Below are 24,373 nucleotides of genomic sequence, written 5' to 3'. Positions count from 1 at the left end.
ATCTTTGTAAACTGTGTCCCATAGGAAACGACATAGTAATGCTTTTCTAATAACTGTACTCTTCAAAGAAAATTCCTGCTTTGAATACTGTTAGAAAACAAGGACAAATTTAAAGAAAACCTTTAAAATATTAAAGTAGTTATAGTTATTTTGAAATAGTTATTTTAAAATCTTAATCATATCCTTAAAATGAAAAAGATATGAAAGACATTAAATAAAATTTGGGAAACTAGAGCAGGCAAGCATCATTAATGCCCCAAACGCACATTCCCAACAGTTTCACATAACCACATTAAACATCTAATTTTCAAGTCTCGCTGCCTGATAGAATGCACTCTGGTCTGCGAGAAATGGTGCTATGTTACCCAAGGCTAGCTGCACACAAAAATGGTGTTGCTGAGAAAAATGCCATGTTTTACCTGGCACTCTAGAAGTGCTCTACTGCACTAATGTGGCCGTTAGAACCTTTAATCCTGTCAGCATGTCAATGAGACTGACATGATTGCAGAAAATTCTGATGCATGTTACTTTTATGCTACATGTTACTTAACATGTCTCCCAGGTAGTCCTGGCTTTTGAGCTGAGTCTACAGGCACATACCTAGGCCCAGTTACAGGATACATAATATTTACTATTTCATTTACTGCCTAAGATATTTCTCAACCAGTAAGTTTGGCATTCTATTTATAGGTAATAGTACAGGTATCTATAAGCTTGTTTATGGGTCCCATGTCAGAATTGTGAATTTACAGACACTAGGGAGACAGGGACTAAGCGTTGGGTTTAGTTTACTTTTGCACACTTCTGTGTCCAGCATAGCGGTACTCTCATAATTGGTACAAGTTCAGTAAATATTTACCAAAACTTCTTTAGGCATTCCATTTTGGAATTCTTGTAGAAACAAACCAATTTTGAAAATGTTCTAGGCTTTGAAAATTTAATAAATGAAAGGCACTTGCCATTACTGATCATAAGTAAAAAAGGTGGTATAAAATTAAGGTTAGAAGTGGTGACTCTTCTGTATGTGCCCACATGTGTAAAGTAGATACACAAGAAACAATATGGGTGAGAATATGAAGAATAGGGTTAGACTTGAAAATGAAAAAAAATCGATTACTTTTTGGATAAATTGCAGTTATAAATTAACCTTTATGAGGAAATTTTGGGGAATGGGGTAAAAACAAAACAAAACAAACAAAAAACCAAAATTCTCCCAACATAATAAAGCATGATTCAAATAGGTTTTTGGGAAAACTTAAGTTTTGAAAAAAATCTGTTGACCTCTTTTGATCAATTGGGATTTTACCATTCCATACATTCTGAATTATAACTAAATAACTGCATGTTACAATGTTTTGTTAATGTGCAAGGAAAAAAAATTTGGATTCCTTGAGCCTGAACAATTAAGAAACTAAAAGATCCCATCCTTAAATTTTTATCCTTGATTTTCTTACAAAATTAACTTCAGTTGTTAGGCCAATATTTATCTGAAAATGGCAGCCTCCAACAGTAAATAATTGGAATAAACACAGCATCATTACGAGCTTTAGGAAAACAAATCTACAAAGTTAATTTTTCCTTCTTGAGTAATAAACATTGGACAAGAGTGAACAACCAAAACCATGAAGGAAAAAAGGCAAATGTAAATAAAGGATATGCATCAAAACCAAGTCCAGAAATCAAAAACAGATATTAGAAAGATGCTTCAGAAATCAATAACCATCACAGGGAAAACATTATGAAAGCAATTCAGAAAATAAATGAACACATATCTTTAAAATATAGAAATATTTGGGGTACTCTACAATGCCCAGTTAATTGCTATAAATATTTTTTTCCCCTCAGGTATATGTGGATACTATAGAAATCAATAGGATTTGTTTACTTTCTGTTATAAAAGTTTTTTCTCATATGTGAAAAATTAAAACCAATTCTTCAACCTTTAGAAAAGAAAATGAATCTCTTCACTATAATACAGCATGAAAATAGGGTATCTGTTTATTTTCCCACATTTTGAGTATGTTTTTTAAATGAAATACATGGTCAGATAATCAATTTCAGAGATATTTTTTAGGAGAACAGGTGACTGAAAACCAAGTTCTCTTTTCAGGCCAGCCACAAAACTTGAATTGATAAAGTACACGTTGTATAACTTAGCATGTACATAGATCACAGAGCAGGCTCATGTTTGAGCCAGCCAGCCTAAACATCTTTCTGTGGGTCAGGTCAGCAATCTGTGGCCCATGGGCTGAATGTGGCTTGTGGCCTATTTGTGTACAGCCTTGAGGCTAAGAATGGTTTTTACATTTTTTAAAGGGTTGTAAACAAAATAAAAACAGAGAATATGTGACAAAGAACCATCTATGGTCTACAAAGCCTAAAGTATTTACGATCTGGCCCTTTAGGGAAAAAGTCTGCAGACCCTTCATTTATATTAATGTTGTACAGAATTCAAGCAGTGCAATTACAAGTCCAAGATAATGTTCATTTATTCCCATCCAGAACATGGTAACATTCTGAAAAGGTGGCTTCAGACGTCATCTGACAATTTCTTTTCAATTTTTTTCTTCATTTTCAACATCATTAAAGTTCATCCTACAATAATAATGTAAAAGTGATTGAATTCCTTTCTCTTTCAACATCTAATGTTAAAAAGAAGTTAAAAATAATAAACTGACCTAAGTTTTACCTTTTCAAAAATAATTACTCAATATTCTTATTTAATAGATCAGATGAAGTATACCTCACCTGTTGTAACAATGGAAAAAGGGTATCTCACAATTCTCACCTGCCCATGGCAGATAATACCAATTATAACTTTACCACACTTTCAAAGTCATATTTTGATGTGCTCTATAACTTAATTTCAGTTAGCATATTCTACTTTATGACTAATGTTTTCGATTTCAAATGTTTCACTTGAGATAAGTCACAATTTTAAAAATAAAACATCTTGAGAAAACGAACATAGCCAAAATATCAGAAAAACATTTTTGTTCACTGAAACAAAAAAAATAAAGTTTCATAACTATCTCTTTTCCATCTTTTAGGTTTGGATAAAACATAATTCTTGAGGTAGCTTGTAAAGCTTCCTATACCAGGGTCTGTAGTTCTAACATGGATCTATAAAGCTAGACATCTCTAGCCCTCTTCAGAGGCTGTGCTGTTCTTTCGTCTTTTCACCTTATAGGGAAAGAATCTAAGAAACCTCACGTGTGACTGTATTAAATTCCATTCAGAAAGCACTCTAGCATTTGTAAACTCTCTGGTCTGTTTCTAAATATGTCCCAGAATGATACTGATTTAAAAAAGGAAAACATGAATAGCCCTCTGAAGAATAGCAGGAAAGAGGCTGCAATGCTTCTTGATAAATAATTCAAGGGTGGGGGGCAAGATGAATACAGGTTTTAATACATCCTGACTATACCAAGAACAAAAGAAAACTTGCTCTCCAAAGTGTTATGAGGCTCAAATCAATGCTTTTACATTTGAACAAATTTTAATAACTTATGACCATAGTCACTATTTTTCTGTTAAATGGTTTTACTTGTCCCAATTTCTAAGCATTTAAGTGTCCAGAGGCTAAATTTGTCATATTTTCCAAAGAAGAAATTTCTAACTACTTATTAATTTCTGAAGCTTCATTTTACTGTTTATTGATACATATACTATATAGTAAGAATAAATTCAAATACTGTTTGCCAGAGTCAGCTCTAGATTTAGTCCTTACCTTATTTCTCTTTCCATGATTTTGGAGGTTCTCCAATTTTTCATATATTAAGGTAGTAATCTCTTTTGCATCTCTGGAATCTATTTCCTCTCCCCAGGTATTTCTCTACAATTGAAAACATTCTTCTTATAACCTTTTAAGTATCTAATCAAAACATGACATTTCCATCTAAGAAACTTGATTAACTATTCCTTAAAGTTCCAAGTGTTTAAAACTTCAATTTCTTCAAGGAAATGCTGCTGCAAAAGCAGTTAACCAATAATTTACCTGAAATAAATACTAACAATACTTTTATGGAAACATGTAAATTAATACCTTGATTAAAATGCATTGCTAACTCCAAATGCCTCAAAACGTCTAAATTGTTCAAGATGTCCCCAGAGGACTCAAAACATTCTAATCTAAAGTCACTGGCATAGACAAAACCTTGACCAACTACAACAGTGCAAAGCAATGTATATTTCCTGGTTCTCATCTGCCCACAGCAGGAAGGTGGCTAAAAAGCAGGGGAGAAGACAGGTCAATACATCCAGGCCCGCTTCTTTTGGATCTGGAGCCACCTGTTTCCTTCTTCCTGGTGGGAACTCCAAACTGTATGCTAGGATTTTGTTTCTGTGTATAGCTGCTCACCTGGTTTGAATTTCTCACTTCAATCACCATTCTGCTTTGGCCTTCTCTGCTGGACTTCTGGATTCTACCCCTGCCTTTCTGTTTGGACAGGGATATTTTGGGTCCTAATCTTATCCTCTGGACACATGGTAACATCATGTTTTCAAACAGCTCCCTGTATGGCCTGGTTAATTCTGTGACTGCTCATTATACTGATACTTCCCCAACATCATTCTACCTGAATAAGACGCCTATATATGTCACCTAATTCTCAAGTGTTCTGGGAATTGGGAAGCTAGTGATTCCAAAGGAATTAAGATTCAGGCTCTGGTATAAAGCTCCTTTACTATCACTGAGTTCTGCTTACCCCAGACTGTTCTTAAGACAGAGATAGCTTCCTCATAAACCAAAATCCTTCACTGAAAAATCTAGATGTCTGACAAATCTACATTTCTGAAATTCATCATCTAATTTCTTTAGCTCTATTTCAAAATGTATTATAATCACAAGTAAATAACACAAGCTCTTAATCTGATATTCTTAAAAAGTATCCATTACAACATTTGAAATTATTCATTTCAATGTTTTACAAGAAAACATGAATGCATGGCAGATATTTATTTTTATCACAGTTCTATTGTCAAAAATGTCTTATTTTACTTGGGAAGACAGCAAAGGTCATGAGTCCTTTCAGTTAGCAATTATACTGGCTGAAAGAGATACGCTTTTGTATCAATGACCATAGAGACCCACTGGTAAATGCCAAATTTTCTTGCTAAAAAAAAAAAAAAAGCATATTGTCAGTGGCCCAAAAAAGAAATTATGAATGAACCATGGAACCTTTTATTTTATAGTCTAAACCATTAATAAGTATTCCTCAAGATAAATGCTCAGGTACTAAGGCTATTTTGTAAGTATTATGACAGTATTCTCTTAATTTTCTCTTTCTTTCCTAGAAAAATTAATTATAAAGATAATATATGTTAATTCTATAAAAGTAGGAAATACAAAACTTCACAGAAAATAATTACCTTGAATTATACCACCCACAGAAAACTACTATTAGTATTCTGGTGTGTCTATTTAGTAGTTCCCTATTCAGGAGTATAAAAATTTTAAGGCAATGGAGATCATATCAACTGTGAGGCAGAAAAATCTTTTAAAATCACTTGGTGTGTATGTGACAAGAAGCTTGTTTCAGTGACATGCAGTGAAATTAAAAATGACAAAGGGAAAGAAACTAGAAAAAAGCGTTACCTGCTAAAGGAAAGGCACACAGAAGAAGGCATGTACATACCTTTGCCCTTTCATAGGGATAAAATTTAACAGTTGGATAGGCTCTGATACCAGCTTTCTGGCAGGTTTGAGCATAAGCTTGACAGTCTACTTTTCCAGCTTTCACTTTTCCTTTAATCATCTAAAAAGAGAAAAATATGCTTTGCTGTTCTCTTTGGCATATACTATTCTGGCAACCACAAAGCAATATGATACTAAAAATTTTAAATATATATAAATCTAAGGATTTGTTACTTAAAAAAAAAGTAGTTTTAATCATTTCCATTCAAACAAGATTGCTTCCAAATTTTTACTAGCTCTGAACTCTTATTTACCTAGCACAGCCCCGCCAACAGCAAATAAACTCTCCTTTGCCTTATCAAGAAAATTGAGAAGCTTTATCCTGAACTACTTCTTCGCCTTCCTCCTGTTACCCACAATGTGTCTGTCACACCACAAACATCTCAGATTCTGTCCTCCACCTCCCTCAGATCTCTGGTCTCATCTGCTGAGGCAGCACTCTTCCTCCTGTGGAAGGCTGACTATGTCTACATTCTCTGGTCCCTCTCTCTCGGAGCTCTTTCTCACTCTTCAGTATATACACATATGAACAAAAAGAATTCCTTCCTTAATTGCACTGGTTCCTCTAGTTACCACCCTGCTTCTTTCTTTCTCTTTTTGAGCAGTTTATTCTTTGACCACTTCCTCATCATCTACTTATTATCAACACATTTTAGCTAGCTTCTGTTCTTAACTGCTCCCTTCACTGAAACCACGAGAAGTTCACCAATGACTTCTATTTGGCCAAACTGAATGGACAATTTTCAGTCATCTTAATGGGTATCTGTCACTACTGACCACACCTTTCTTTCCTGTTTTCTTTCCTGGCTTATCACTATTCTCTTGGCTACTCTACTCCTCTGGCTATTCTTCCTCATTTCTAGCATGGGGACATCCTCCTACACCCGCCCCTCAAATTAAAAAGTCCAATCACAGATCCATCTCTCATCAACAATTTTTTTCACTGTGAAAAATCTCCCAGGGAGATTTTATATACCTATATGCTGCTGAACCCTATTATTCCCCTTGATTTCAGTCAACTATGTACTGGCCTGTTTCACTTAAATAAGCACCTTAAACATAACATTTCTAAAATGAATCCTTTCACATTAACCCACTACTCCTTCTGTCCAACTATTCACTCAGTTCAGGCCAGAAACTAGGGCCATCCTAGACTCCTTTTTCTACTGTACTTATCACAGACAAATACTAAATTCTAGTCATTCTTACATCTCTCTCACACTTGTTCCATTCTTTCTATCACCACAGCCATAATCCTGGTTCAGGTTATCACCTCTCACTTCAGGACAATTAAAATATCTTTGCTACCTCTAATTTTGTCCCCAAGGCTGGGGTACTCAACAGATAGACTAACTTGTGCTACGGCACCAGCAAAAATGCATGCAGAAGCATGTATGCACGTGCGCGCACACACACACACACACACACATACACACTCATAGTGAAGGTCAGAAAAATCTAGTTGACTTGTACTTTAGGTTACAGAAGGACACCATATTGTTTCTGGTGCTCTGATCTTTCTCTGATCTTGATGGCTCATGTTCAGTCCATTCAATGTGATCCTTCTAAAATATAAGATGGATCCTGACATAGCCAACAGTTCTCTTCCAATGCTTATATAGAATACATTCTGAACAGTATGAAAACAGTGAGGAAGAGTGTACAATGTGAGTAGTGTAGGCAAGCAGACCAAGCCATCTCCTTCTTGCCTATTTAAGAGCCTCAGTTTTTGCCACTCCCCTTCTGTCTTTATCTTCTGGTAATCCTGGACCAACAGTGGAGAAGCCTTAACATGCTCCGCTGTCTTGTGTCCCTGTATCTTTGCAAATTCTGTCTTCTCTGTTTAGAGTACTCTCTAGCCAACCCTTTCAAAGTGCCACACTCCTAGTCATGTTGTAATTCTCATCTCAAATACTAACTTTTCTGTCCTCCTGGCATGACTCTGACCTTCTTCTTCCCATACTTTGTTTCACTCTAATTTCACTATAGTAATGATCCTCTTGATTTATATATATTAATTTGCATTTTATTTTCCCACTAGATTAAAATCTTGTTAAAGACATGGAATTTTTGTCTTTCCATTTTTTTAGCCCTAATATTTGGCATAATGCTACTTGGTGCTTAGGATTTGCTGAATGACTTTTTAAATAATTTTCTGCTATATGCAAGATGTTGCTGCATTACAAAATATATAATTAAGTTTTTAAGGGATAAGGGAATAAAACATTTTTGTTAGACTTATTGGAGAAAAAGGAAGCATAAGAGGAAAAGAAGATATAAGTAGAAAAAAATGAATAACCTCTTACTTCAAAGACCAGTCAATAACTAAAACAATGTTTTACGGCTCCATAGGGCTTTTGAAATCCTTTTGCTAAAAAATTCCCCTGGCTTGGGATGTTCAGGTTTTGTTTTAGACTGGTGGAACTGGTACTGACTTTCTCCTTCTAATGAATATTTCATAGCCAAAGGCAAAGTTCCTTGAGTATAGAGGTGAGGAAGCTATCAGTCTGGATGAGGCCACTAACTGGACTGTTATGACAGAAACAACAAAACAGACTGCATTTAGTTTAATTTTATAAGCGTTTACTGAGTTAAGACAGGGCATATACAGATAGATAAGACATGTATTTTGCCCTCACAAAGCTCATAGTTTTATAGAGGAGAAAGATATCTTAATATATAGTTAACACGCATTGTATAAGCACACTGATTGAGTACCTGATATCCAGGTGACACTGCTTAAGTGGGAAGGTTAGAGAATACATAATGCCATTGGAGCTGGGTTTTGTACGATAGGGAGAAAAAAAATCTAGATGACCAAGGTAAGGAAAAGGCATTTTAGAGAGGAAACAGCAAGTACATAAGGGTACTTGTTCAGAGAACCCGGAGTACTTTGTAGTGCCTGGAGTGTAAGATGTGAGGTCAGGGAGAGAGATAAAGCTGAAGGGGTCAGAAGGGTCACATCAGAGATTTGTAGTCAAGGATGCAGGTCAAGTAATGTGGTTAACAGGAAGCCAGAGCAGGCGATATTTCAGAAAGATCATCAGGGTGGAACTGAAGAAGGCAGACTGGTAATATGAGACTTGTTAAGAGGCACATATGATTGAGTCTAGATGAGAGATGATGAAGGCCTGAACAAAAGGCAAGCAGAGGAGATGATAGGAGATGACAGATTTGAAGGGCATTTAGGAGATAGAACTGATAGGATCTAGTGACTGCCTGGATGGCAGCAGAGTAATGGTGATGGGAAGAAAATAAGCAACAAGCAGAAGTGAGGTTTCTGGCTATTTTGGTTAAGAAGACAATGTCAACCAAGATAAGGATGTTAGCTAAAAGCTTTAATAAGGAAGGAAGAAATCTACTGCAAAGATTATAATCACAGAAATGGAACAGAGTTTTTTAAATTCAAGGAAACTTTTAAGAAATAAAATTGTATTTACTATGTCTTATCTACTTATTAAAACATGCCAGTGACCACAACTTATTTAAGTAGCTAGACATGACTTACTTACCCTAGCCAAGAGCTCAAACTCTGGAGCAAAGTTTTGGCAAGGTCCACACCAAGGAGCATAGAAATCAACCACCCAATGGTTTTTCCCTTGTAAAACTTTTTCATTGAAAGTCTGAGGCGTTAGATCTATAGATGCTTGAGGTAAAAATCTGTGACAAGGGATGAAAATTACTTTTCATTATACAAAACCAAAGCAAACATCTAAAATAGAATATTGCAAATCTTTCTAAGTTAAATGACTTCAAAGAATGACAATGTAATAATGTAATAAAGCACAACCTTATCTTGGTAAATTATTCTTTACTAAGTACTTTAAAATGCTAGAACCTTAAACAACTCAGTAAATTTAGCTACAGACATGAGAGGAAGGTAAATAGCATTGAATATAATTTATACAATGATACATATTTTAATTACTCACCCTAGACCCCAGATTCTTAGGGAATAAGCATCCCTATTCCAACCATTGTAACTACTGAAAGAAGAAAAAATACGTAAGTTGTAGACAGTTATTTTCTATTACTGGACATGTTCAGAAAACAATCTCTTTGTAGCAATCTAAAAGATAAGTTTAGTTGACTGACTTCATCTAGCATCTCTTTTCTCAGATATACCTAGCTGCAAATACTGCTTACATGGCTTTCCAAATATATTTTTCTCTAGTCTCGATGTCTTTTTGTACTCTAGACAGACCTGAATGTTTAGCCGCCTGCTGGACATCTCCTATAGATCTGTGGTAATGGCAAAACTCAAAATCTCCAGGGCTTTACTTTCTGAACCTTTATTCCAGTTATTACTGTCTATCAAATTCCTACCCACTTTTTAAGACCCATGAGGACTAGTGGAAATAATGTGAGCAAAAACCCTCTGGTAGAATACCTGAAACCAAACAGGGGCTTAATAAGTGTTCTTCCTCTCCTCATTTTCTTTACAAGATTGTCAGCTTCATGATCAGTGGGACTATTCAATTCACTTTTCATCTTGTAAATTTCTCATTAGCACACTATCTTAAACATGGTGGGCTCCCAAAAATACTGGTGGTTTAACTTTTATTTAGTTAGGATAACTTTTAAATTTTAACTGTATAAATAAATGATTATATAAACATCTTCAAATTTTAGAGAACACTTACTGATATTGATAAGCTTTATTTGATTTGGGGGGAAAAAATCTTATCTCAGGGTATCTCCGAACATTTTCTTGGGAACAAAAAGAATGATATTGTTGGCAGTTTATACTGCCCACATTGATCAGTCCAGTTAATGTCTATAAAAGAAAAAAAGATCAAAGTAATTAGAATAAAATTACTATAACTATTTTATATATGTTTACAATAGAGAAATAGTCACTGTGAGATGATTACTATATTATTTATCAGTGATTTTCACCAAAAAAAATGGGTAAGGGCTTAAAACATAACAGAACATTTATAGTAATGCACTGGAAATCTAATTTTGTAGTCAAGAACTTATTACAATTATTGCAGATTAAATAATTGATTTTGTTCATCTATGACATGGGGAAAATTGTGTGGTTATAAAATTCAAAGTGTTAGAAACCAAGAACTAATGAAGTTCTTTGCAATGGTATTTCAAAGAGTTACTTTTTCAAATGCAGCCATGGGTCACAGCATACTGAGTCATGCCCAAATTTAAAAATTTTATTGAAAAGAGCAGAAAATTATATTATTATGAATTTAAGATACTAAATAATTTTAACTCTTAGGTTTATTATTTATCTTAGAAATAAATACAAAATAATAATTTCATTTTCCATTCTGGTATTTAAATAATTTGTTCCTGATCCTTCATGATTTATACCGCTCTGTAGGAAATTTAAAAATGTTTCATTGATCAAGGCCATTTTTTTCTTACTTTAAAGTCTCACAATATTGTGAAGAAACTGTATCCTTAAGCTCTAAAAATGAAGACGTAGAAAAAATGTTAATAGGAAATAAAGGAGATCTTTATGTTGATGCTGGCAGAAATTTGGTCAAATATACACCAAGTGACATAGAAAAAAGGGTAATTATTCTATACTATTCATATACCAGACAGAAGCAGAGTTGAAATCTAATTGGTATATAAAAAGTGATCAGAACTTTTATTAAGTGATAATCTAGAGGCGGGTTCACTCAGTTTCAAAATAATTGTTAAACATTCTTAGTAAATGTTAAGATTTACAATAAACTATTTTACTACACCCGGGCCATTCTTTTCCATTCTGGCATTAAGACTTGACACGGATGACACCATGGAGAATAGAAATCAACCATCCAGACTTCGTCATGTTTTCTTTGTTTAACTAGTTCATTGAAAGTGGTGGGTGTCAAGGAGATCACTGAAGGATTCATAAGATCCTAAAGAGAATACAGCGTTCATTGTAACAGATATAAAAAGGAGTAGTTCATATATTCTTGGCAAATTGTTGGTATATGTCATTTAGAAAGGTTCCTGTTTCTGAATAATCAAAAGATACACTAGGATATATAAAGAGAATCTATAGTGAATTATTTTAAAAAGAAATGATCCTTAATTTATTTTTTAAGTTTGGATTTTGCCAATCAGTCTTATTAAATCAAGGTATATTTTCTTATTTTACACATCACTAAAATCATCTTAGGTAGAGAAAAGAGGCAACTTTAATTAAGGATAGAGGTAGATGAGGCAAGAGTTCCAAGAGCTGCCCAGATGTCTACACAGGCCATATAGTTCTTTTTGGAACCAATAATTGGTTTGGAAATGACCCTTTAATTATTTATGGAAAGCCTACTATTCTATTTTTCTGACATTCCGACGAGATACTGCACAACCTCAGATCACTTGCTCCAAATACTGTTTTAACAGAGCTTCAGTCTATCGTGATTGGGTAATACTAATGAAGATGTTCGCTTCCCTGGGGAAACAATTAAAAACAACACAAAACAAAACACTATTACTTTGGAGGAGGAGGGAGAGATGAGCAGGACAGAAAGTACAATGGTCACTGCACGGATAATAAGCTAGAATTGTTCATTTCTTTCTTAGGAGTTCCCCTGTAACTATTTTAGTCAATTAAGACCATTAGTGAGAAAAAAGGAGATGTTGTAGATGTAGAGCACTTCTGGGCTAATAACACAGCAGGCTCGGCATAAGCTGCCTGGGCTTGAAGAAGCCCTCCATTGGCGGTTGGGGTAAGACTGTCCTTAGCCACATATTTCTTGGAATTATACAAGAATGGGGCTCACTGCTATCTCATCTATATGAGACTGAAAAGAAATAATCTGTGGTAATTCTACCTGAGAAAACAGGGAAAGGGGGTGACAAGACTTTATGTAAAAGTTACAATTTCATGTGTTAATAAATGTGTCCATAAGTACAAAGCACTATACTAGGTAACAAACAAAACATATACTTGCTATAAACTCTGAAAATAAGTCTATAATATTTAAAAGAGTAGAAAATTTAACAAATTAATGTTGTCAGAAAATGTTTTGGCATAAAAAGAACAAATCCTATTATTAAACATTATCAAATATTCATACAAAGTGTAAACATACATGGAAGGTTTTATAGCCACAGGCTATAACTTAAAATACCTCTACGAACTCCAAGATCTGTTCAGCAGAGTGATGTCCTTCATATTCATGAATGTTGGACTGGTTGAATACCACTGTTGTTGGATAAGCCTGAATGTTATACTGTTAGGAATGAGAATACAAATTAAACAAAGATTTTATACACTTTACCCAATTGTTTCAAATTCATAACCAGCTTGCCTTTATTTAAGTAACAACAACAAGATTTTAAAAACTCATTGCTAAACTGCTGGTGACTGAAAAATTTTAGCCTGGCCAGATTTAGCAAAGGAAATAGATTTATTGTTGTACTCCTGAGTATCTGATCCTTATTTATAGTTACTCCATTAGCCATAAAATCCACAGGCACTGAAACACTGAGAAGTGAGTATGGGTAATTATTAGCTTGGTCCTCTTCTGCTCTCCTGAACCAAGGTGTATGAGGATGTAAAGAGCAGACTAATCTCTAGCTTGAGTGTTTTTTTTTTTAATACCATAATAAACACTCCTATTTGTTTAGAAGTAGAAGAAAAATCAAGGAAATAATAATAGCAAGAATAAGGAAATAAATTAATAATTCATGTGTATAGAACCATATTTTAGGTTAAAGAATTATGAATCATGCCCTAAAAATGAGGTCACTTTTTATTCTTTGCTCAATTCAGCTTTTATGGTAAAAAATACTATAATTTCCTCCTCAGAATTAGTATGAACACTAATCCAGGAAGCACTTCTCTAAAGTTTTTCTTATTTATTTTTTTAAAAAGTTATAAAGAGATCCCTATCTGTGGATTTGCTGTAGCTGAACTTTGTATCCTCAAAGTTGAAAAGCACTCATTAGCAAATTGGAATCTTTGACTAGGATTCAAAAATAATTTTAGAAAAAACAATGGAAACATTTATCAAACTTTCATAAATGAGCACAAATAACCCATTAGATGAACAAAACAATAATTTTATCTAACATTTGACAAGTCCTTATTATGTGCTGAGCACCTTTTTAGCAGTGACACGTGGAGTTTCTCATCTGTTCCTCACAACAATTCTATTCAGAAGCTAAAATTACTAAGTCAACTTTATAGATGAGGAAACTGAGGTACTGAGAGGCTAACTGACTTGGTCAAGTTAACCAATTATTGAGTAGTGAATCCTGACCTCTATTCCAGCTGAATTTGATGCAATAGTTTTAAATCTTTAAACTCGGCTTAATTATCTATAGGATATTTAAAAGTTGAGATTAAAAGTAGAAAAACTACAGGAATTCAAATTAATTAGTTTATCACAATATTTTATCTTTGCTTAGCACCTTTTTAAAGTCGCATACAAGGCATTCAAAACCAAAGAAAGGCCTTATTTATTTCATTTTTAAAACTTATTTTAATGAAATTTCAAACATAATGAAAAGAGAATAATCTAACAAACACTCACGTATACCTCTGCTACATTTAAAGATGATTAACTTTTCTGCCATTCTGGCAGACTGTTGAAAGTTCTTTCTTGATCCCATTTCCTTTCCTCCCTGACACCAGGAAAGAGCACGTATCCAATCCACTGATGTTTTACACTTTGGCTACATGCATATGTATCCCTAAGCAGTATACTGTAATGTTTCAGCACTTATAAATAAACTTTCTATAATTTCATCATACTCTATACTATTCCACAACCTGCTTTTTTCATTATATTCTTGAGATTTACCCATGCTGGTAAAGACAGATCTAGTTTTAAGTCCTCTATGGTTATTCCACTCTGTGACTGGATAATTAATTTATTCATGTACTTGCTACTGTCAGCTAAACTTAAAAAAAAAAATTTGATGGATGGGGTGTATGACTACTGCTATAATTTGTACTTTCTTGATGACTAGTGAAGTCAAACATTTTCTCTTCCTTTACAAAATTTCTGTACACTTTCTCATTTTTCTTCTATTTAAAAAAAATTGATTTGTAGTCTTTAAATATTCTGGACAGTAAGGTTTTGTCAGTTATATGTGCTGCAAATATTTCCTCACTCTGTTGTTTGCTTTGACTTTATAATGTCTCTTTCTTTGAAAATAGTTTTAAACATTTAACGTAGCCAAATTCATTCCCATTCATAATTTTTATCCTTAGTGTATGTGTGCCTACACAGGCATGCATGTCTGTGTGGAATGAAATTATTCCTCACACAGATGCATAAAGATTTCACCCTACATTTACTTCTATTATGCTTGCCTTTTTTTTTTTTTTTTTTTTGGTGGTGTGTGGGCCTCTCACTGTTGTGGCCTCTACCGTTGCAGAGCACAGGTTCCGGACGCGCAGGCTCAGCAGCCATGGCTCATGGGCCCAGCCGCTCCGCGGCATGTGGGATCTTCCTGGACCGGGGCACAAACCCGTGTCCCCTGCATCAGCAGGCGGACTCTCAACCACTGCGCCACCAGGGAAGCCCTCTATTATGTTTTTAAAACACATTCTTTTTTAAAAAAAATTGAGGTATAGTTTACAATATTTAGTTTCAATTGTACAGCAAAATGATTCAGTTTTATATATATATATTTCAGATTATTTTCCACTAGAGCTTATTACAAGATATTGAATATAATTCCCTGTGCTATACAGTAAGTCTTCGTTGCTTATCTGTTTTATGTATAGTAGTGTGTATCTGTTAATCCCATACCCCTATCTGTCCCCCTTGCAAGCTTTGGTAACGGTAAGTTTCTGTGAGCCTGTTTCTGTTTTGTGTATATACATTTGTATTTTTTTAGATTCCACATGTAGGTGATTTCACATAATATTTGGCTTTCTCTGTCTGACTGACTTCACTAAGTATAATACTCTCTAGGTCCATCCATGTTGCTGAAAATGGCAATATTTCATTCTTTTTAATGGCTGAGTAATATTACACACACACACACATATCTTCTTAAGCCAACTGTCTGTTGATGGGCACTTGGGTTGTTTCCATGTCTTGGCTATTGTAAATAGTGCTGCTGTGAACACCAGGGTGCACAAATCTCCTCAAATTAGTTTTTGCTTTTTCTGGATATATATCCAGGAGTGGGGTTGCTGGATCATATGGCAGCTCTATTTTTAGTTTAAGGAAACTTCATACTGTTTTCCATAGTGGCTGCACCAATTTATATTCTCACCAACAGTGTACGAGGGTTTCCTTTTCTCCACACCCTCTCCAGCATTTATTATTGTTTGTAGACTTTTTGATGACAGCTATTTTGACTGGTATGAGGTGATACCTCATTGTGGTTTTAATTTCTCTAATAGTTAGTGAGTTGAGCATCTTTTCATATGCCTGTTGGCCATCTGTATATCTTCATCATAATAATTACTTAAAATCATCAGATATCCAGTGTTCAAGTTTCCCCAATTATCTCTATTGTTTTTTTCTGGAGTTTATTTGAACTGCATCCAAACAAGGCCTAGACACTGCATTTGAATGATATGTCTTGTAAGTTTTTTTCATCTCTTTTTTCCTTCTTTCAATGTATATATCCAATAAACTGGTGTTTGTCCTGTAAAGTTCTCTACATGCTGGGACTTGAAGATTGTATGTACCTGGTGTCACTTGACATGTTCCTCTGTCATTGGATTTCCTATACACTGATATCTGGAGGCTTGATTTAGGTTTTTTTCCCCTCAAGGATATTTTATAATTTCTAGTTCTTCCTAAACTGAAGAGTATTTATTAACCTAAGAAAATATGTTGTATGTAAACAAAAGTTAAGAAGCTTGTTTAATTTCTATTAACTACACTTAAAAGACAAAGAATAAAAACTATAGACCACCAAAAGGTAATATTAAGTTAAAAAAAATCTTAAATAATTGAAAAATCGAATAATCATGTATTTTATCAAGTCAACTAAATATTTTTCTGAGTTTCATAAATAAGACCCTGTCTACATTGAACCACATATTATCTATTTACATTTAGTCCAATCATAATTTTATATCATTTTGTTGAAGTTATTTCTTTAAATAATTTGTTACTACTCTAAATGTTAGATGTACATTTGAAAGTTATTTTATTGCTTTAACATTAGGCTGCCAAAACATTTTACAAAAACATTAATTAGAATAAATTTTTTGTACTTTGCCTTACCATGTTACAGAGTCCCTCGTGAACTGTACAATCTAATGTACCAAACTTAAGCTGACCGTAAAGATGCTTTGATGCTTTTCGTAACTCTGGCAATAAAGCTCGACATGGTGGACACCACTATGAAAGAAAAAATATTCATAAGCACTGAGCCAAATGAAACAAAAAAACACCATTTTTACAACAAGCAAATTCTAAGTAAGACAAACCATACTTAGTTACAAATCTTATGCATTTATATTCTCAGTCCTTGGAGGGGAGGGGCAAGTATATCAGCCTTTCCTAGAATATGTGGCAGTGGCCAAACTGAGTAACATGATTCTAATATTCATGGTTCAAGGTTACCCAGAAAATGTTTTTTTGCTGCGACAAGAGAAAATGACAATATCGAAATTTGACAGATAAACATAACTTACAGGGGCAAAAAAATCAACTAGCCATGGTTCTTTGTCATTGGCAGGAAAATTTTGAGGTCCCAGTGTGGTAACATGAGAATTAACACTTTCTTTGGCAAAGGCAAGTATATCATAAAGAATCTTCTTTCCTTTGAAACAGAGAAAGAGAAAAATTAAAATCTACATTCTGTCTTTTTATCCATAGAAACATTTCAAAGCTTTTGTACTTGAAATATTAAAGAGAAGATACACTTATTAACAAATTGATTTTGTTGAGGTTTTAGTGTTATGTATACTATATACACACAGGTTTGCTCTGCCAGGAGAAACCTTTCCTTTACTCTGTTTCTTAGAGGATCAGATAAAATGTCAAGATCTCTTTGAAAAGTTCCTTCATCCTCAGAGGCAGAATAATTTCCTTGCAGTGTCGAGTTCTTTTTGCTTACCTGAACTACTGTTACAGCCTCTTAAATCTGTTTCTTCAACCTAGACTTCTCTTATGAATTCAAAACCTGTATTACCAACTGCCCAGTGGAAATATTTACTGATGTCATATAAACATTTTAAACAAAATATATCCAAATTGATGTATGAGCTATTTTCCCCTAAACTTGCTCCTTTTCTCAACCTTCCCTACCTTGGCAATGGCATAATCATCCACTAGGTGCCTAAATAAGATTTCCCGGAGTTATTCTTGCCTTCTTTCTTTGTATCATAGCTCCATCTCCTACCATCTCCAACCCCAATTTAGGCTACTGCCTAAATTCAGTCTGACCTACTGAAATAACCAAGCTGGTCTTCCTGTTCTGCCTTCCTTAACTAATTCATTTTCTACATTGCTACCACAGGCAAGTTACAAAAACATTCATCTGATCATGTTGTCCCCTTGCTTAAAGACCACTGCCTAAAGAATATACTCCTTAGGGCTTCCCTGGTGGCGCAGTTGTTGAGAGTCCGCCTGCCGATGCCTGGACACGGGTTCGTGCCCCGGTCCGGGAAGATCCCACATGCCGCGGAGCAGCTAGGCCCGTGAGCCATGGCCGCTGAGCCTGTGCGTCTGGAGCCTGTGCTCCATAATGGGAGAGGCCACAACAGTGAGAGGCCCGAGTACCGCCAAAAAAAAAAAAAAAAATATATATATATATATACTCCTTGGCTTGGCAAATAATAGCTTTCTTAGGACCAGCACATAGTCCATTTTCCCATGTGCCCTCTGATTTATTCACTCGATAGTCAATATTAAGTCAAGCACCTATTATGTGTCAGGTCCTGTTTTAAATGCCATAGTGCATGCAAAATTAAAAAAGATACAGACCTTCTCCTTAAGGAGTTCACAGGCCAGTAGAAGAAAGAGAGAGATTTTCATAAATATTTAAATAGAGTGAAAAATGACACCACATTCTCCTGCTTTTTTCTCACTCTTTAGCTGCTGCTGCTTGAATTGCTTCATGAATTCTATCTTTGACAGTTCCTTAAAAGTGACCCATAGGGCCCTGATTTTGTCTCTCTATGCACTTTTGACAAGCTCATACTCACCCAAGGCTTCAATTACCATTGATATGATGATCATTTGTACCTACAGCTTTAGCCCAAACTCTTCTCCTAAGGACCAGGCCTATATTCAACTGTGAACTGGGGGTGTCTACTCCATGGCACCTCCTCCCCCAGGGTTCTCTTCCTCACGGAATGGTGCAATCAGTCACTCAGCTGCCAATTCACCAAGTCAGAAGCTTGGGTTTCCTTTTCTTATTCCCCTACATCTAAAATTTAAACACAATCATTGGGGCTTCCCTGGTGGCACAGCGGTTGAGAATCCGCCTCCCAATGCAGGGGACACAGGTTCAATCCCTGGTCCAGGAAGATCCCACATGCTGTGGAGCAACTAAGCCCGTGCGCCACAACTACTGAGCCTGTGCTCTAGAGCCCGTGAGCCACAACTACTGAAGCCTGCACGCCCTAGATCCGGTGCTCCACAACAAGAGAAGCCACTGTAATGAGAAGGCCATGCACTGCAATGAAGAGTAGTCCCCGCTCACCGCAACTAAAGAAAGACTGCACATAGCAACAAAGACCCAATGCAGCCAAACCCCCCCCCCCCACAAAACCAAAACACCCCCCAAAACCCCCCACAATCATCAAGTTATACTGATTTGTATTCTTGGTATTTAAAAACTCTGTCCACTTCTTTTCATCCACATTACCACTATTTAGATAAGGTAGCCATCTCCTCTTACATAAATGACTGCATCAGACTTCTACCTGCTCTCCTTTCGTCCAATTTTTGTTTCTATCCATTCTAGGCAGCCAGTCGCCTTTCTAAAATGTAGAACTAGTTGAATCATATCTCTGCTTAAATCCATGAATCCCTCTGCTTTGCCTCCAGGATAGAGTCCAAATTACTTTACCTGACAGAGGAAACACATAATTTGGACCCCTGGTGCCCTCTCAAGCCTCAAGTCTCATTCCTTTCCACACTCAACATTCCAGTTATCCTGAAATTCTTGCTTTCTAAGAATGAATGAGGTACCCTTTTATTTCAGAGTCCATGAATACATTCGCTGGTTCCTGGGGTTGGAATGTGTTTAACACCTCTTTATTTGTATAACCATTACTTCTACTTTAGATCTCAATGAAGAGCTTGCTTTCTCTAACCTCAGAAAATTATTCCATCTATATGTTCTGCCTAAGTGCAACCCATACTTCTCTCTTATGGTAGTCAGTCTCCAAGATAGCCCCCAATGATCCCTACCTCAGGTACTCATACCACTGCTGTACCAGGGTTGGTGGATGTGACCAATAGGATATGGTGGATGTGACGGTTTATATTATCTGAGATCAGATTATCATTGCTTGTGTGTGTGTGTGTGTGTGTGTGTGTGTGTGTGTGTGTGTGTGTGTGTGTGTGTGTGTGTCTCTCTCTCTCTCGTAAGTCATTCTGAGAGAAGTGAGTAGCCATACAGAGAGGCCCACCTGGTAAGGAACTGAGGCCTCCTGACTATGCCATGAGTCAGCTTGGAACCAAATCTGCCAGCCTCAGTCTAACCTTCAGATGGCTGTAGTCCTTACCCACCCTGACTGCAACCTCATGAGAAAACCTGAGCCAGAACCACTCAGCTAAGCTGTTCTCAGAATCCTGAACACCAAAAACTGTGTGAGTTAATAAATGTTTGTTGTTTTAAGCTGCTAAGTTTTGGCGTAATTTATTACTCAGAAATAGATAATACTCCTCACTTCAGACATTTTAAAAGTTGACCATCTACTTGTCTGTTTTCTCTACTAGTTCATAATGTTCACAATAAACACCTATTTAAATCCAATACTCAACACCTATTTAAATACAAAGAAATAATACAAGTTACACTATAAAGTTAGTGACAAAATACAAAAGGAAGTACTTGGGTATTCATGGTATATTACAGGGAGAAAATGCTTTATGCAAAGTTTTGAAGGGTGACTGGGAGTTTGCTAAATATTTTGAGGGGCAGGAAGAAATGATTACAATGCAGGAGTAAGAAAAAAATCTTGTGTAAAGGCATAGGAGTGAAAGAACATTTTCAGTGATCTACAAGTAGCGGAGCTAAGATTATTTGGAGGGGCAGAGGTGGGAGATGAGGCTGGAAAAACAGGCAGAGGCAGAGAGTGAATGTACCCTATTAATTTGACAACTATTTACTGAGCTACTACGCACCAGCATCCTAGGTGCTGGAAGTACAGTGGTGAGCAAGACAAAGTCATTGCTCCTATGCTAAGGAATCTGAAGTTTATTCTAAAAGAGATCAGGAGATTCAAGGCAAAAAAGTGACATGTGAATGTTCTAGGTATTCTAGGGTAATAAATCTGCAGATAAAATAAGTAATTAATTGTAAAGAGAAAATGCTATGAGACAATTATATTGGAGAATATTAAAGAAGATGAAGGAGATGATGGACCTGAAATAAGGCAGCGAGGGGGAATCTGAGAAATATTTCAGAGGAACAGAACTCCATTATTAAAACCTGGGTCATTTCAGCACTTTCAGGAGGTGGCATAGTTTAGCGTGGCTATAAGCATAGGCTTTGGAGTCAGACACACTTGGATACAGAATCTACCTTGACCAATTACTGGTTGTCATGGGCAAGTTACTTTATCTTTCTGAGCCTCAGTTTTCTCCCTTGCTGGGTTGTTGTGAAGATAAAGATGGATATGCACAATATGCAAATTCTTTTAGAAAAACATCGCATTTATAAAAAGTACTGAATAAACAGTAGTTACTGTTAAGTTTATCTTGTCAAGTCTTTGCTCACAGAATTCCTTCAGTCTACAGGGCCTCACTTGTTTTTCTCTTATTTGCTTTGGGAAATTGAGTATTCAAATGTCATTTTAATTCAAAGATCACCTCCTGACCTATACTACGCAAAAATCTCTTTATTTAATCTTATAATTTATACATAATGACTATTACAATGTTTTTCTTATAAATCTCCCTCCTCTCACCCACCACTAGATGATATTTTAAGCTTCTTGAGAGCAGAGTCCATGTCTTATAATTTTGCATTCCTAACACCTAAAAGAGTGCTTGTCATGTAACAGGCATAGTTATCAATATCTGTTATTTACTAACTGTGTTATAGTCAGTAGTTTATGTCTCTCTTTTGCTACATTTGACCTTTTTTAGGACAGGGACGATGATGTATTCCAAACCCTAGGAATTGGAACCGTACTTTCATGATGCAGGGCTAAAGTCCCAAAAAAGGTGAAATGCAGAAATATAAATTCAAGAGAGATAACAAAGCAGTTAATGGAGATGTCTGGTCATCTAGTGTTTGAAAAATCCAAAACAATGTCTAGAAATTGCCCCTAATGATTGAGATGCTACATTTGGCATACTGAAATGGAAACTAGGTGTTTCTTATTTTTGTCAGCAAGACAAACCCTGAAATTCCTTACTAGCCTGACAAGTCATCAGAGCTCTTACTGAAACAGTGATCAAAATATTGGGGAGAAAAAAGGGATTTATTTTAAACAGTAAAGAAGATAAAACAACTATATTTAATTCAAAATATCTTTCCCCACAAGAAACAAATTTACTAATAAGTGAGAACAAAGTTATTTTTCATAATCATGTCCATATAAAACAAGGTTAAAAAGTAGAATTAAGAATTACTATTTGAAAATTGAGAAATTTTTATCACTTTTTCCCTTCTTACCATGATGAATTTCAAATTCCTTAGTTCCTTGTCCTTTAAATACTGCTAGACATGGCTGAAAAACATAGAGATTACTACAGATGTCTGGTGCAGAGGAACAGTCAAACTTGCCAACCTAAAGTATAAAGAGAAGGTTTAATCCGTTGAAAATAAAATCTTACCCATTCAGTTAAATATTCATAAGGATAATCCAAAAATGACATTGCTATAACAACGTAGCTTCTAAACAGAAGTTAATGGACCATGAAAGTAAGAGACAGAACTAATTAATTTACATTTAATACTGAAACTAAATTTAGTTATAAAAAAAAATGCCTCCTAGAGATTTCAAAAACCTGAGAGGAAATTTCCAAGAAAATATTAAGTTGTTTAAGAAACCACCCTTCTAAAAATGTAGAGAATATTTATATAATCATGGGGTGGGGGAAAGAGAGAATGTCTTAAGAGAGACCCTACAAGCAGAAATAATAAAGAAAAAGGTTCACATTTTCATATGGTATGGAAAAAAAATCCAGTGGGCAAATGATAAACCAAATATTTGTAGCATTTAAAACAAAGGATCTATTAAGAAATAAAAATATGAACATCCTATCAGGAGAAAGAAAATGGGCCAGAGACATACATGGAAAATAAAGTAGAAAGCAAATAAATGAAAATGAGTATTATTAACAAATCACTTTTGGCCTATCAGGACAGTGCTAATTATAAAGAATGATAATACCAGGGCTGGCACTGGTATAGAGAAATGGTCACTTACATGCTGTCAGTAAGAATATAAACTGATATAAACTTCCTGGAAGACTCTGGTAATGAGGATAAAAAACTTTGAAGAAAATATATCACCTTGGTTCAAAAAATTCCTCATACTGCATTTTTGCAGTATATCTTTTTGATATAAAAATGGAAACAAAGTCACCAGTAAAAGAGGATTTGTCAAACAATCATGGTGTAACCATACAGTGAAATACTGCTTGGTCTTTAGGACGATGACTGATACATTTACATACACACACACATATACACATATATATTACACTGGTATGTGGAAAAATTTATATCACTAAATGGAAAATTTTACAAAAGAGAATTTAGTGAATCTAATTTGATTAAAAAGCATACATATAAATTTACATGTATGTCTATTACAATGGCCATTACTATATGCATATATGTGCACACACATACATATGCCCACACTTAAAAAGCTTGAAAGGTTATAACAGTAAATTCTTAGTAGGTTTATTAACAGTGGAGAAAATGTGGATAATTTTTAGGCATCTACTTTAATTCATTTTAGTGCTTATTTATATACGCTAATTTAAAATAATGAATATGAAATTACTTACATAAAGAAATAAGAATTTAAAAAAGGGAAAGATATCCTATTCTATAGTATGCATTCCAGAAAAACTATCACACAGATTTATCACATACCAACTACCCAAAAGAAATGAAGGTTAACCTTTTTCGGATATCATTTTAACTTTTAATACAAAAAAGAAAACGCAACAGAAGAACAAAGGCATTTAGGGGTTTCTTAACCCAGAATTTCAAATAAACATTTTTATGTTATTTAAAACATAACTTTATGTACTAAATTAAGAAGAGAGCACGTAAGCAGAAGGCTAGGCAGAATACACTTTTCTTACTTGAATATGTTCATTTTTAAGTAGAGTTTTTAGCTTCTTCAACTCAGGATCATTTGAATTTTCATTTTTTCCAAAATGAAAAAATAAGAGCCACCGATGATGAGCCAAACGATCCTTAAAAGTGATTAAAGAAGAAAGTGATAAAGGAAAAGAAACATGAGAGATGGGAAATCTTAAGAGTTCTATCAATAATTTCTATTTCTTTGACTTAATTTTAACTATCCTACCCATTATTTCAAAATACTGTCTAAAATTCAGACCCAGTCATATTCTTATTTTGTAGTTTATTTGT

General features: G+C 34.9%; 1 protein-coding gene across 3 annotated transcripts in view; it reads right to left on the bottom strand.

Annotated features, from left to right (window-relative positions):
* Positions 1–920: 920 nt before the first annotated feature.
* The window catches only part of DNAJC10 (DnaJ heat shock protein family (Hsp40) member C10), a 60,737-nt gene continuing 37,284 nt past the window's right edge, over positions 921–24,373 (bottom strand). The window contains exons 13-24 of one of the 3 annotated variants that reach the window (XM_004267401.3): positions 24,082–24,195; positions 22,433–22,547; positions 17,268–17,395; positions 16,855–16,971; positions 12,784–12,885; positions 11,410–11,565; positions 10,339–10,472; positions 9,628–9,681; positions 9,208–9,355; positions 5,637–5,756; positions 3,731–3,835; positions 921–2,595 (exon numbers count right to left, since the gene is read on the bottom strand). In XM_004267401.3, the coding sequence (XP_004267449.1) occupies positions 2,584–2,595; positions 3,731–3,835; positions 5,637–5,756; positions 9,208–9,355; positions 9,628–9,681; positions 10,339–10,472; positions 11,410–11,565; positions 12,784–12,885; positions 16,855–16,971; positions 17,268–17,395; positions 22,433–22,547; positions 24,082–24,195 (1,305 nt within the window). In that variant the 3' untranslated portion in view covers positions 921–2,583. The remainder of the gene's footprint in view (positions 2,596–3,730; positions 3,836–5,636; positions 5,757–9,207; positions 9,356–9,627; positions 9,682–10,338; positions 10,473–11,409; positions 11,566–12,783; positions 12,886–16,854; positions 16,972–17,267; positions 17,396–22,432; positions 22,548–24,081; positions 24,196–24,373) is intronic. The other 2 variants (XM_033423694.2, XM_033423695.2) reach the window with 2 other exon arrangements.

This window comes from Orcinus orca, chromosome 7 (genome assembly GCF_937001465.1).
Source record: "Orcinus orca chromosome 7, mOrcOrc1.1, whole genome shotgun sequence".
Lineage (NCBI taxonomy): Eukaryota > Metazoa > Chordata > Mammalia > Artiodactyla > Delphinidae > Orcinus > Orcinus orca.
The sequence above is the reverse complement of the archived record's forward strand: the minus strand, read 5'-3'. Positions and strand labels throughout refer to the sequence as shown.